The following is a 12637-nucleotide window of genomic DNA, read 5'->3' on the forward strand; positions in this document are numbered from 1 at the left end:
TCCAATGGTCCTTGTGACCAAATATGGTCACATTGGCCTAAAGCATATGGCTACGATGGCTCGTTAAAAGTTTGACAGAAGAAAGAAAGAAGAAGAACTGACCAAAAACAGAACACTCGCAAATTGGAAATTTGCGATTGTAATGACTATTTACTATTAAGTGTAAACAGTCATATTATTATTTCTATGTTTATGAAAATGTAACCTACAATGTTATGACGAAATGTTGAGAGGGGGACTTATTTTTTGTGATGTCTTTATATAGTGTAATAAGACTTTCTGAAATGCATTCCATTCGAAGACTACAAGGACTCTGCCTGTACACTGCTCCTTTGGAAAATAAACATTTTTGAATGAAAATGTTCCCCATTTTAGATTTCCCCTCCAAATGAGACTAAATTCACAATAATGGATTATATCTCCCATTTGTATTTCACAAGTATACAGGTCCTGCCAGTGCCATTTTTTGGCATGTCCCTACACCTAATTTATAACTAAGGCAGTCAAGTTGGTCCAGTTGATAGGGCATGATACTTCAGTGTTAGAGGTCCCAACCCCGGTCCCAACCCAAGTTTGAGCCCTGCTGGTTGTAAAATATTCTCTCAAAAATAATTGGGCTATAAACTTGAAATTCCACTGTTGCCTAAGGGCATGATAAGGGGAGACACATTCTTCCACGCCTGAATTTGAGATCTCTGACTCTTGCTACTTATGAACAAGATTATTCTTTCACTTGAAAATGCAACTGCTAAAAATTTTAATATTTCCTCCCAATTTTTCTTTCTTTCATTTTTAAAATTTTTGTAATGTTTACACATGTCCCAACTTACACTTAAATGGAATTGGCCAAATTTGTTGTCTTTGTAGGTCAACAGAGCAAAGTTTGACATATTATCATAATTTAAAAATTATATATGTCCTTCCTTAGAACTGCATGTTAAATGGCCAAAATAACCAGTGGGGTTTCTTTCACTTTGGGCAGCAACCCTTCTCGTCAGTCACTAATATTATTTCAACATTTTGAATAAAGAATAACAAAATCAAAATTTGACGGAAATCGTACATTAAGGCTTTAAATGACTGTCGGCCACCATCGTCTGAAGAAAGTGGTCTAGCAACGGCCCTGCGTGTTACACAAATGGCGCATTGATTTAGTGGTGTGCTCCTCGAAGTCTCGCAACAGTTAATTATTTGGTGGCATGCGCCCTTAATTTCAATTCGCTGCACAGAGAGCTCGTAATCCAATTAAAAATTTTTTGTTGAATTTGGCACAATTGCAGTACAAATTTATCTACTACATCGTGTTTTATTTGTGGTTCACACTCCGCAGTGTCGCAGTCACAGCCCTTCTAATATTGCACTTGTATGAGTGCATATTTTCAGAAACCAAATCCAATTCAAAATCGAAAGCCTCGACAAGTTCGGGGACAAGTTATCGTCACATACATCATACACCGACTCAGTTGGCCAAACAGGTAAGCTTAAAGTGTAACATTTCCACAAACAAATTAGATTGCTAGATCATAATCATTAGCAGTGCCATACTATTAAGCGGGCTTCAGACTCCGAGTATTGTACGTACAATATTGTATGAACAATATGTACGTTATTCAATCTATTGCCAGTCTATTTCAGTAATGTTTAAGTTCTAACGAATGTTTGATGACGAAAAATCGATAATATGTTACATACAATATCTAGCAGAAATATATTATCGATTTTACGTCATCAAACATTCGTTAAAACTTAAACAGTACTGGAAATAGAATGGCAATAGATTGAATAACGTACATATTGTACATACAATATTGTACGTACAATAAACAGTCTGTATACTGCTTTACGCTGACTTTCGTATGGTTTGTTTACAAACAGAGAGGTAGACAAAAAACCGTTCCGCTTGTCAAAACACTCAGGTATCAGAAGGATGGTCCACATTAGCGTGATTCACGATCACGTAACCTGAATAGGGATTATTTAAAAAGCTGTCCCGTAGAACCATGTGCTTCTATTGTCCAATTTGCCATCAAGATTTCATATGGAAACAGTTCAGACCCAGTACACGATCATGTCAGAAATTAATATTTTGTTCTGGGTCTGATTATTCGGACTAAATCATTAGTATTTCTTTTCCATAAAATGTAGCTTTTACCACAGTGTGCTTTTGCTGTCAGGTGTGTCCCCTTTCACAATTGAACATTGAATTGGAATTTACTAAATGTCACTGTCAAACAATCCGTCTTGCTACAGCAACAGTTTACAAACCATCCTTTGTGTGTGTGACTGTCTCGCACGCCATGGTCATATACGTACTGTGTTATGAACATCCTGTACGCGTTTGACTAATATTTTCATCGTATTAATAATAAGATTACAGTTCCTGCGCTGCTTCATTCAAAGTCTTGGATTTTGACAAAACTGCAGCAGCTAAAGTCTTGATTTTTGCAGGGTATGTTAACCTGATTAGGCCCTTCGCACTTGATTATTAGTTTCCTGTTAAAGATTTTGAAAAAGGGACGAGGTGACTTTTAATTATTAATTATCTTTTATTTTCTTTATTTAGTTTGAACTATTGTAACAAGCAACTATTGACTCGTTTTGACTAGAGCGGGCATTTAATTATTTCACAACAATATTTGATTTTATAAATAAGTGAAGGTGGAGTTGTACTCTTTGTTCATTCATCATTTAATATTGTTGATATTATTAAAGTCAGAAAATGGCAAGTAGAAGTTTTTAAAGTAGGGATGACCAATGAACCATCAACTTGATTAGAACACTCCTATAGACATGCAGGGAGCTCAACTGTGCACTGCTTGCAGTTTTGCACAGACATTTCTAAATTGAGCTCAGTTTTTTATTTTGCATAATTTTTCTGTAAAAATTGGCGATGTTAATGCCAATTATGTTTTGTAACTGTCCTGCAAATTACAGCATCATAACTTATTTGGTTTTTCTGTAAGTGTGAGTCAAAATTGGTCCATCGCCACAGTGCGCTTTTTTGCCAGTGGCCCAGTGCAGCACTGCTCAGAATGGCACAAAATATTCAGATGAATAAGATCAGGTGAACACCTTGACCTACTGAGCTGTAATTTGGCAGAGTTGTTGTTATTACCTCTATCATACCCTCTGTAAAAAGGAAAAAAAAACCGGACAAGTAGATCTCGAGTTAAAAATTAAATCACCAGCTTCCCTTTGGAATTTCCAAACACCTTTCGAATCATGTTAAATAGACACCTTTCTGAATATAAATGTGAAGTTTCATGCTCATTTGTTGTATTATTCACCTGATCTCAACCCTAAACAGTTTCTTATATTTATACCATCTGCACTGACTTGCTGCTATACACGCACAGGAGCTGTACTTTTAAAATATGCGCCTAATCAATAATGAGTCTTTCACTCCATTGTTAAAGTACTGTGCTCCCTGTAGCATATGGAGTGACCAGTCCCTGGAGTGTGGTGGTTTTGTAGCACATGACAGTATTCATTCAAGCCTATCAAGGTCAGTTATTAGCCACTTGCTGAATGGCTGGGCATTATCAGCTACCAAAGAGATACCTTATGCTGCTGCATAATTATTATGCTGCTGCTGATTATTCGGACTAAATCATTAGTATTTCTTTTCCATAAAATGTAGCTTTTACCACAGTGTGCTTTTGCTGTCAGGTGTGTCCCCTTTTCACAATTGAACATTGAATTGGAATTTACTAAATGTCACTGTCAAACAATCCGTCTTGCTACAGCAACAGTTTACAAACCATCCTTTGTGTGTGTGACTGTCTCGCACGCCATGGTCATATACGTATTGTGTTATGAACATCCTGTACGCTGCTTGACTAATATTTTCATCGTATTAATAATAAGATTACAGTTCCTGCGCTGCTTCATTCAAAGTCTTGGATTTTGACAAAACTGCAGCAGCTAAAGTCTTGATTTTTGCAGGGTATGTTAACCTGATTAGGCCCTTCGCACTTGATTATTAGTTTCCTGTTAAAGATTTTGAAAAAGGGACGAGGTGACTTTTAATTATTAATTATCTTTTATTTTCTTTATTTAGTTTGAACTATTGTAACAAGCAACTATTGACTCGTTTTGACTAGAGCGGGCATTTAATTATTTCACAACAATATTTGATTTTATAAATAAGTGAAGGTGGAGTTGTACTCTTTGTTCATTCATCATTTAATATTGTTGATATTATTAAAGTCAGAAAATGGCAAGTAGAAGTTATTTTAAAGTAGGGATGACCAATGAACCATCAACTTGATTAGAACACTCCTATAGACATGCAGGGAGCTCAACTGTGCACTGCTTGCAGTTTTGCACAGACATTTCTAAATTGAGCTCATTCTTTTATTTTTCATAATTTTTCTGTAAAAATTGGCGATGTTAATGCCAATTATGTTTTGTAACTGTCCTGCAAATTACAGCATCATAACTTATTTGGTTTTTCTGTAAGTGTGAGTCAAAATTGGTCCATCGCCACAGTGCGCTTAATTGCCAGTGGCCCAGTGCAGCACTGCTCAGAATGGCACAAAATATTCAGATGAATAAGATCAGGTGAACACCTTGACCTACTGAGCTGTAATTTGGCAGAGTTGTTGTTATTACCTCTATCATACCCTCTGTAAAAAGGAAAAAAAAACCGGACAAGTAGATCTCGAGTTAAAAATTAAATCACCAGCTTCCCTTTGGAATTTCCAAACACCTTTCGAATCATGTTAAATAGACACCTTTCTGAATATAAATGTGAAGTTTCATGCTCATTTGTTGTATTATTCACCTGATCTCAACCCTAAACAGTTTCTTATATTTATACCATCTGCACTGACTTGCTGCTATACACGCACAGGAGCTGTACTTTTAAAATATGCGCCTAATCAATAATGAGTCTTTCACTCCATTGTTAAAGTACTGTGCTCCCTGTAGCATATGGAGTGACCAGTCCCTGGAGTGTGGTGGTTTTGTAGCACATGACAGTATTCATTCAAGCCTATCAAGGTCAGTTATTAGCCACTTGCTGAATGGCTGGGCATTATCAGCTACCAAAGAGATACCTTATGCTGCTGCATAATTATTATGCTGCTGCTGATTATTCGGACTAAATCATTAGTATTTCTTTTCCATAAAATGTAGCTTTTACCACAGTGTGCTTTTGCTGTCAGGTGTGTCCCCTGTTCACCATTGAACCTTGAATTGGAATTTACTAAATGTCACTGTCAAACAATCCGTCTTGCTACAGCAACAGTTTACAAACCATCCTTTGTGTGTGTGACTGTCTCGCACGCCATGGTCATATACGTACTGTGTTATGAACATCCTGTACGCGTTTGACTAATATTTTCATCGTATTAATAATAAGATTACAGTTCCTGCGCTGCTTCATTCAAAGTCTTGGATTTTGACAAAACTGCAGCAGCTAAAGTCTTGATTTTTGCAGGGTATGTTAACCTGATTAGGCCCTTCGCACTTGATTATTAGTTTCCTGTTAAAGATTTTGAAAAAGGGACGAGGTGACTTTTAATTATTAATTATCTTTTATTTTCTTTATTTAGTTTGAACTATTGTAACAAGCAACTATTGACTCGTTTTGACTAGCATATGGAGTGACCAGTCCCTGGAGTGTGGTGGTTTTGTAGCACATGACAGTATTCATTCAAGCCTATCAAGGTCAGTTATTAGCCACTTGCTGAATGGCTGGGCATTATCAGCTACCAAAGAGATACCTTATGCTGCTGCCAATCCCCGTGCCAATCACAATAGAGGTTAAACATTTTGTTAAAACCCCAGAAGTGATATCAGGACAAAACTGTGCATGTTGGTACTTGATTGTTTGGATTCCTATGTTGAAAATCCCTTGTAGTACATTAGTATTTTTCTTATGTGTAGTGTATATTGCTGTGGAAAAAAAGTTCACCTGGACTTTTGATTTTGTGCCACTTTGGCCATTATGGATGATTTTTGGCAAATGTTTTCTAAAAGCATGATTTCAGTGCCTCGGTTTGAAGAAATACTTAATGCTATTGACTAGTAAAGTGCCATTTCATAAGAAACCCTTTGATACTTTCACAATATGCTTGTTTCATGTTTGCATATATATATTAAAATAAAGAAATATAAAAGGTAAATATATGCTTATACCAATTTTGCTCACATTGCTATATTTAGACTTTGTCAATTTATTTCGTTCCAATGACCGGTCAGAATGGGAAACTTTGAAAATTCATAATTCGAAAAGTTTTTGACCGATTTTGACCATTTAACCACCAAAGTACTTCTGTTGATGAGTTCTTTCCAGAAAACAATCTTTTGTAGCAAAAGGGGCAACATGAAATTATGATGGTCATCCCTATTTAAAGGAGAAAATTAGAAATAAAAATAAAATAATTAATTATTTTGAGCTTTTCAATTTTGGATGCGGGCGGTAAACAGGAAACTAATAATCAAGTGCGAAGGGCCTTAATAATTATACCATTTAATTTTTTTGACTGATGTGGCAGTGATGACGTCAAAGCGGTGTGGCTTTTTTTAAGCGTGTGCATGTGCATGCCAGTGCTTTGAGCATGTGAGTGAACAGTAGCGATTTGTAGCTGCCCCCAATTTGCCCGAGAAGTCTAGCCACAAATTTGCTCACCGATAGCTTCACATTCTAGGCTAGAGACCTTTGCATGACAGAATCTGGTTAGATTCGCTGAAGTAAGACACTGTGAATACTAAAGCAATATGTGAGTTCATAAGTAAACACAGCCGATCACGACGGACAATCGCATCAAAAATGTTGCTAAAATTGCACTTCAGCAAATTTCAGACTCAGCTGCAGACTGTTCAAAATCTATTCAGTAGATACAGCCCTCAAATTATTAAAGGATCTGAAGGGGCATGGCAACTTTTTTAGGGCAAGTTGATAATTGCCTTGGATTTTCACTGAAAAGGCAAGGCAGCACAGCAGTTTGTAATATTTCAAGAGGGCATCATGGCAACTGTTGAAAATTTGAGAAGGGCACCAAGGCAATTTCTCAAAAGTGAAGAAAATGCACACAAACATAGATAGATAATTTTATAATGAAGGGGCAGGGCTGAGGCACCGCCGGCAACTTCATCAGAGGGCACGGCAAGTGACTGCCTTGGGTAAAGGACATATTTTGAGGGCATTACTGCAGTGGGGATGGGGTGCTGTGGGTTAATTTGAGGGCTGAGTTGATGCAGTCGATTCATCAAGATAACTTTCATCTAAATTTTAACATTATCAGCATATAAATAACCCACGGTGCAAAAAATTGCAACGCTTACCGACTGAAAAACGATAGTTAGGCACTCTAGTCTAGCATCGAATGCATAACTATAGTGTGCAAATTCAAAGCTACAGTTCTCGAGTAACGCCCAATGAAATGCCACATCAGGGTGGAAAATGGTTTAGAGGGGACGGGCTTCAGAAGTCAAGCCACAAATTACCTCACCGATAGCTTGAGGCTAGAGACCATTATGATTTATCATTTAAAATTGCAATCAAAATGTAGTCGGATTCTGTGTAAAGCAATGGCTACTTGTGAACTATATGATCTATATCTGCGAATTTACACACGATATGTACGCATTCAATGCTAGAGTACATTGCTATAGTTTTTTCTGTCGGTCAGCGGTGACATTTTTTGTAGCGGATATAATTTGTTATGTTAATTTATTGTGAAACTTGGATGATTTTGATGAGTCAACAACATCGATTGAGTAAAGGTTGCAGTTTTAGCCACATTTATGATGCGATATGTTTACTTCTGAACTTCCATTGCTTTACACGGTTTGAGTAAAGGTTGCCTATTTTGAACAGTTAACTGCAGTTTTAGTCACATTTATGATGCGATATGTTTACTTCTGAACTTTCATTGCTTTAGGCCAAAGGAAAAAAAAGGTTTGTCTCAAAGCTCACAAGAAATTTAAAAACAAATGCGAAATGCAATTTTTTTTCTTTTTCTTTTTATTCCCGACTTTTTTTCATGGTATTTTGAGAAAAAAGTCTGATTTTCGCCGATTTTTTTCTGAAAAACTAAAATTTAAAAAAAAACGCGCGCACAAGCTTTGAGACGAACCTTTTTTTTTTTTTTTTGGCCTTACATGGTGTAATGTAAGCACAGGGACAAATTTTGAGAGCAAAATGCGCACATCATTTTTCAAAAATGCGCAATTTACACTTTTTTTACCAAAATGTGTTAATTTTCTCCAAAAAAAGTTTGTATTTACAATATTTTAGATTATTTTAAAAAATTTTGCTTTTTTTTCTTCTTGCAATTTTTGGCGACTGCCATCATCTTGGTTCCCTTCCCAGGTGGATGGGTTTAGTTTAGGTTTTTTTGACAAGTTCCGAAGTTTAGAATGTCGGACAGATGGACTCCTTAAATTCTCATCGGACCCCTTAAATGTTGGTTTTGCACGTACCAAAGGGTCCAGAAAAATGAAATTGGACCACTTGATTTTTGTGCTCACGCTACCCCTGGTGACAGAGATGATTCTCTGTACACATTTTGTATAGAAAATCATTTCTGTCACACCTGCAATCATGTCTGTCACATTTCATGACATTTGAATTAACTCTGTCACTCACAGCTAAATCATCCTCTTTAACCTTTAAAATCTGATCAATGAGAATTAATATATCGTCATACATATATCAAACTCGCCGTTGGCTCGTCCAATATTTTTATGACTCATCCACTATGTTATGGTATCATGCTCAGCCATCCAATATTATATCAGTATCGTATTGTTTACCTTTTGTAGGCTTGACTATGATTCTCTCCCAGTCTAACTGATTAATATATTTTCTTTCTCATTCCAGAGCCATGACGACTAGACTCCAATTTCAGCATTTATATGGCAGGGCATATCAAGTACAACTTGAGTCAAATTGTGCAACCAGTTTTAAACCATACATATGTATCTACTGCAGACGGGTTTACAGTAACTTGACTTACTATATGAAACATATGATAAGACATAGAGCAAAATTAAACAGGTTCTGGTACAGAACACAGACTTTACATAAAAGGATTTGTACAGGGAAACCATACCAAAATAAATATTGCAATCAGAGCTTCTCCTACCCAAGTGCACAGAATACACATGAAATGTTTCACACCAAAGAGAAGCCATATTTACAATATTGTAAATATTGTGAAAAGAGATTCCCAACTTCAAGTCACAGGACTGTACATGCAAGGATTCACACCAAAGAGAAACCATACCAATATAAAAAAGAGAAACCATATAAATGTGAAAATTGTGAAAAGGCTTTCTCTCAGGCAGGAGCCATTCACACCAAAGAAAAACCACACCAATGTAGATACTGTGAAAAGAGTTTCTCACAGGCAGGAGAAAAGACTATACATGAAAGGATCCACACCAAAGAGAAACCATACCAATGTAAATATTGTGAAAAGACTTTTTCAAATACAAGTCACAAGAATAGACATGAAAAGATTCACACTAAAGAGAAAGTATGCCAATGTAAATATTGTGAAAAGAGTTTCTCACGTGCAGGTAACAAAACTGTACATGAAAGGATTCACACCGAAGAGAAACCATACCAATGTAAATATTGTGAAAAGAGTTTCTCACAGGCAGGAGAAAAGACTATACATGAAAGGATTCACACTAAAGAGAAGCCATACCAATGTAAATATTGTGAAAAGACTTTCTCAAATCGAAGTAGCAAGACTATACATGAAAGAATTCACACCAAAGAGAAACCATACCAATGTAAATATTGTGAAAAGAGTTTCTCACAAGCTGGAGGCAAGATTGTACATGAAAGGATTCACAATCAAGAGAAGCCATACCAATGTAAATATTGTGAAAAGAGTTTTTCACATGCCGGAGACAAGACTACACATGAAAGAATTCACACCAAAGAGAAACCATATCTATGTAAATATTGTGCAAAGACTTTCTCAAATGCAAGTAATAAGACTGCACATGAAAGGATTCACACCAAAGAAAAACCATATCAATGTAAATATTGTGAAAAGAAATTCTCAACTTCAAGTCATAAGACTAGACATGAAAGGAGTCACACCAAAGAGAAACCTTACCAATGTAAATATTGTGAAAAGACTTTCTCATATGTAGGTGGCAAGACTGCACATGAAAGGATTCACACCAAAGAAAAACCATATCAATGTAAATATTGTGAAAAGAAATTCTCAACTTCAAGTCATAAGACTAGACATGAAAGGAGTCACACCAAAGAGAAACCTTACCAATGTCCATATTGTGAAAAGACTTTCTCATATCTAGGTGACAAGACTGCACATGAAAGGATTCACACCAATGAGAAGCCATACCAATGTAAATATTGTGAAAAGACTTTCTCACAGGCCGGAGGCAAGACTATACATGAAAGGATTCACACGAACGAGAAACCATACCAATGTAAATATTGTGAAAATAGTTTCTCACAGGCAGGAGAAAAGACAATACATGAAAGGAGACACACCAAAGAGAAGCCATAGTCATACCAATGTAAATATTGTGAAAAGAGTTTCTCATTATGTTGGAGAAAAGACAATACATAAAAGGAGTCACACCGAAGAGAAGCCATACCAATGTGAATATTGTGAAAAGAGTTTCTCACATCCAAGTAGCAAGACTAGACATGAACGTATTCACACCAAAGAGAAACCATACCAATGTAAATATTGTGAAGAGTTTCTCAACTTCAAGTCACAAGACTAATCATGAGAAAGGATTCACACATAGGAGAAATAATAATAAATAAATATTAATATCTTGAAAAGAGTTTCTCACCGGCAAGTGACAAGACTGTGCACAAAAGGTTTTACACCAAAGAGCAACACTATCAATGTAAATATTGTGAAAATAGTTTTTCAATTCAAGTCACAAGACAAGAATCATCCCAACGAGAAACCATGCCAATGTAAATATTGTGAACAAACTTTCTCAGTTCCAGGTTACAAGACTACATGAAAGGATTCACACTAAAGACAACCCTTAATTACCAATGTAGGCCTATATAGTGTAATAAGACTTTCTGAACTGCGTTCCATTCCAAGACTACAAGGACTCTGCCTGTACACTGCTCCTTTGAAAAATAAACATTTTCGAATGAAAATGTTCCCCATTTTAGATTTCCCCTCCAAATGAGACTAACTTCACAATAATGGATTCTATCTCCCCTTTGCATTTCGCAAGTATACATGTCCTGCCAGTGCCATTTTTTGGCATGTCCCTACACCTAATTTATAACTAAGGCAGTCAAGTTGGTCCAGTTGATAGGGGTCTCAACCCAAGTTTGAGCCCTGCTGGTTGTAAAATATTCTCTCGAAAATAATTGGACTAACTTGCAATTCCACTGTTGCTTAAAGCCATATTATAACATTTGCTGAGGAGAACGCCCTTAATAGTTTTTCAAAATTCTGTTTTTTACATGATTATATTGTACTTTATTAAACTATCATACCCTAAAAAATCAAAGACTATAGGTGCTGTAGATTTGTCAAAATCCTAGATTTATTATTACGATGGAAATATTAGTCGAACGCGTACACGATATTGACAACGCAGGACGGATATACACATCAAAGGATAGTACCGTAACACAACCGACGGAGCTGAGTGATACACATTGGCGACATCGGCGCTGGTAGTAAATTCCAATTTTCTTTGCTTTACCTCGGTTGTTTGGCTCTAAATTAAAAGGGCCGGTACACATATGATAATAAAAGCTAACATTTTATGGTGAAACGGTATTGGTAAATCAAGCCAACACATAATATTATTTTTAGGTAATTCCCATTTCATTTTCCTATCCCCAAATCGCGTGTATCCCTTTAAATTGGATTTCTTGTAATTTTCAGTCAATCAATTATCTCTGTCAGCCAATTAGCGTACGTATCCAATCAATTAACCGTTCAGCCAATTAGCGCGCCGTACGTATCCAATCAATTATCTCCTCAGCCAACCAGCGCGCCGTACGGCTGGGCGACCTCGTGTCATTCTCATCTTTTGCTGCAGGTGAATATATACAGCTTTTCTTTGTCGTATTTTTATTTTCATTATTTTTAGAGCATTATTATGTTTTCGGAAGTAAATTGTTCCAAATTAAGTTAGGTATCGTGTATAGAACGCGGAGAGGTGGTTTTGGGATCGTGAAATCAATTTTAAAGTGTGTTTTGGATGATTTTCATCATGCATGAGTTTAGTGATTTTGGCTATGTTGTTTCGCACGTGTAAGCGGTGTGCATAGCGCTGCATCCAAATTTCTTGTCGTTCATGGTTTCAAATGCACCTCCAAATTCAGGATTTCTCATTCTAGTATTTTATCATCATAGGTCCTAAACCAGACAGCATACCTTTGCCCTTACTATGGTGTGCCATTCAGCTTTCTAGGTAAAGTGGGAAGTGAGAAAGAGCTGAATTAGTTTGGTGTTGTGAATTATTTTATATTTGTAATTAAATATGGGATCCATCATTGTGTGGGTGCTTACGTGTGCAGGTGATGGATGGCCTTTCTTCGAGGCAAAGGTGCGTACAGTACATGTGCATTACTGGGAGTGCATATACAATGTACATGTGCTAATTGCATCAATACGGGGGTTCCCCGTTTTATATTTTCGGATCTTAG

General features: G+C 36.5%; 1 protein-coding gene across 1 annotated transcript; it reads left to right on the forward strand.

Annotated features, from left to right (window-relative positions):
- The first annotated feature begins 1235 nt into the window (after nt 1-1235).
- LOC140141322 (uncharacterized) lies at nt 1236-11285 on the forward strand. The gene is made up of 2 exons (XM_072163158.1): nt 1236-1475; nt 8834-11285. Exons 1-2 carry the CDS (start codon nt 1366-1368, stop codon nt 10503-10505), a joined length of 1782 nt encoding a protein of 593 aa, XP_072019259.1. The 5' UTR covers nt 1236-1365; the 3' UTR covers nt 10506-11285.
- Nucleotides 11286-12637: the final 1352 nt, after the last annotated feature.

This window comes from Amphiura filiformis, chromosome 19 (genome assembly GCF_039555335.1).
Source record: "Amphiura filiformis chromosome 19, Afil_fr2py, whole genome shotgun sequence".
NCBI classification, from domain to species: domain Eukaryota; kingdom Metazoa; phylum Echinodermata; class Ophiuroidea; order Amphilepidida; family Amphiuridae; genus Amphiura; species Amphiura filiformis.

Coding starts and splice junctions, on each gene's coding strand:
- LOC140141322 (XM_072163158.1), top strand. CDS start 1,366: ATGAGTGCATATTTTCAGAAACCAAATCCAATTCAAAATCGAAAGCCT. Junction 1,476..8,833: donor CGACTCAGTTGGCCAAACAG/GTAAGCTTAAAG, acceptor TTCTCATTCCAG/AGCCATGACGACTAGACTCC.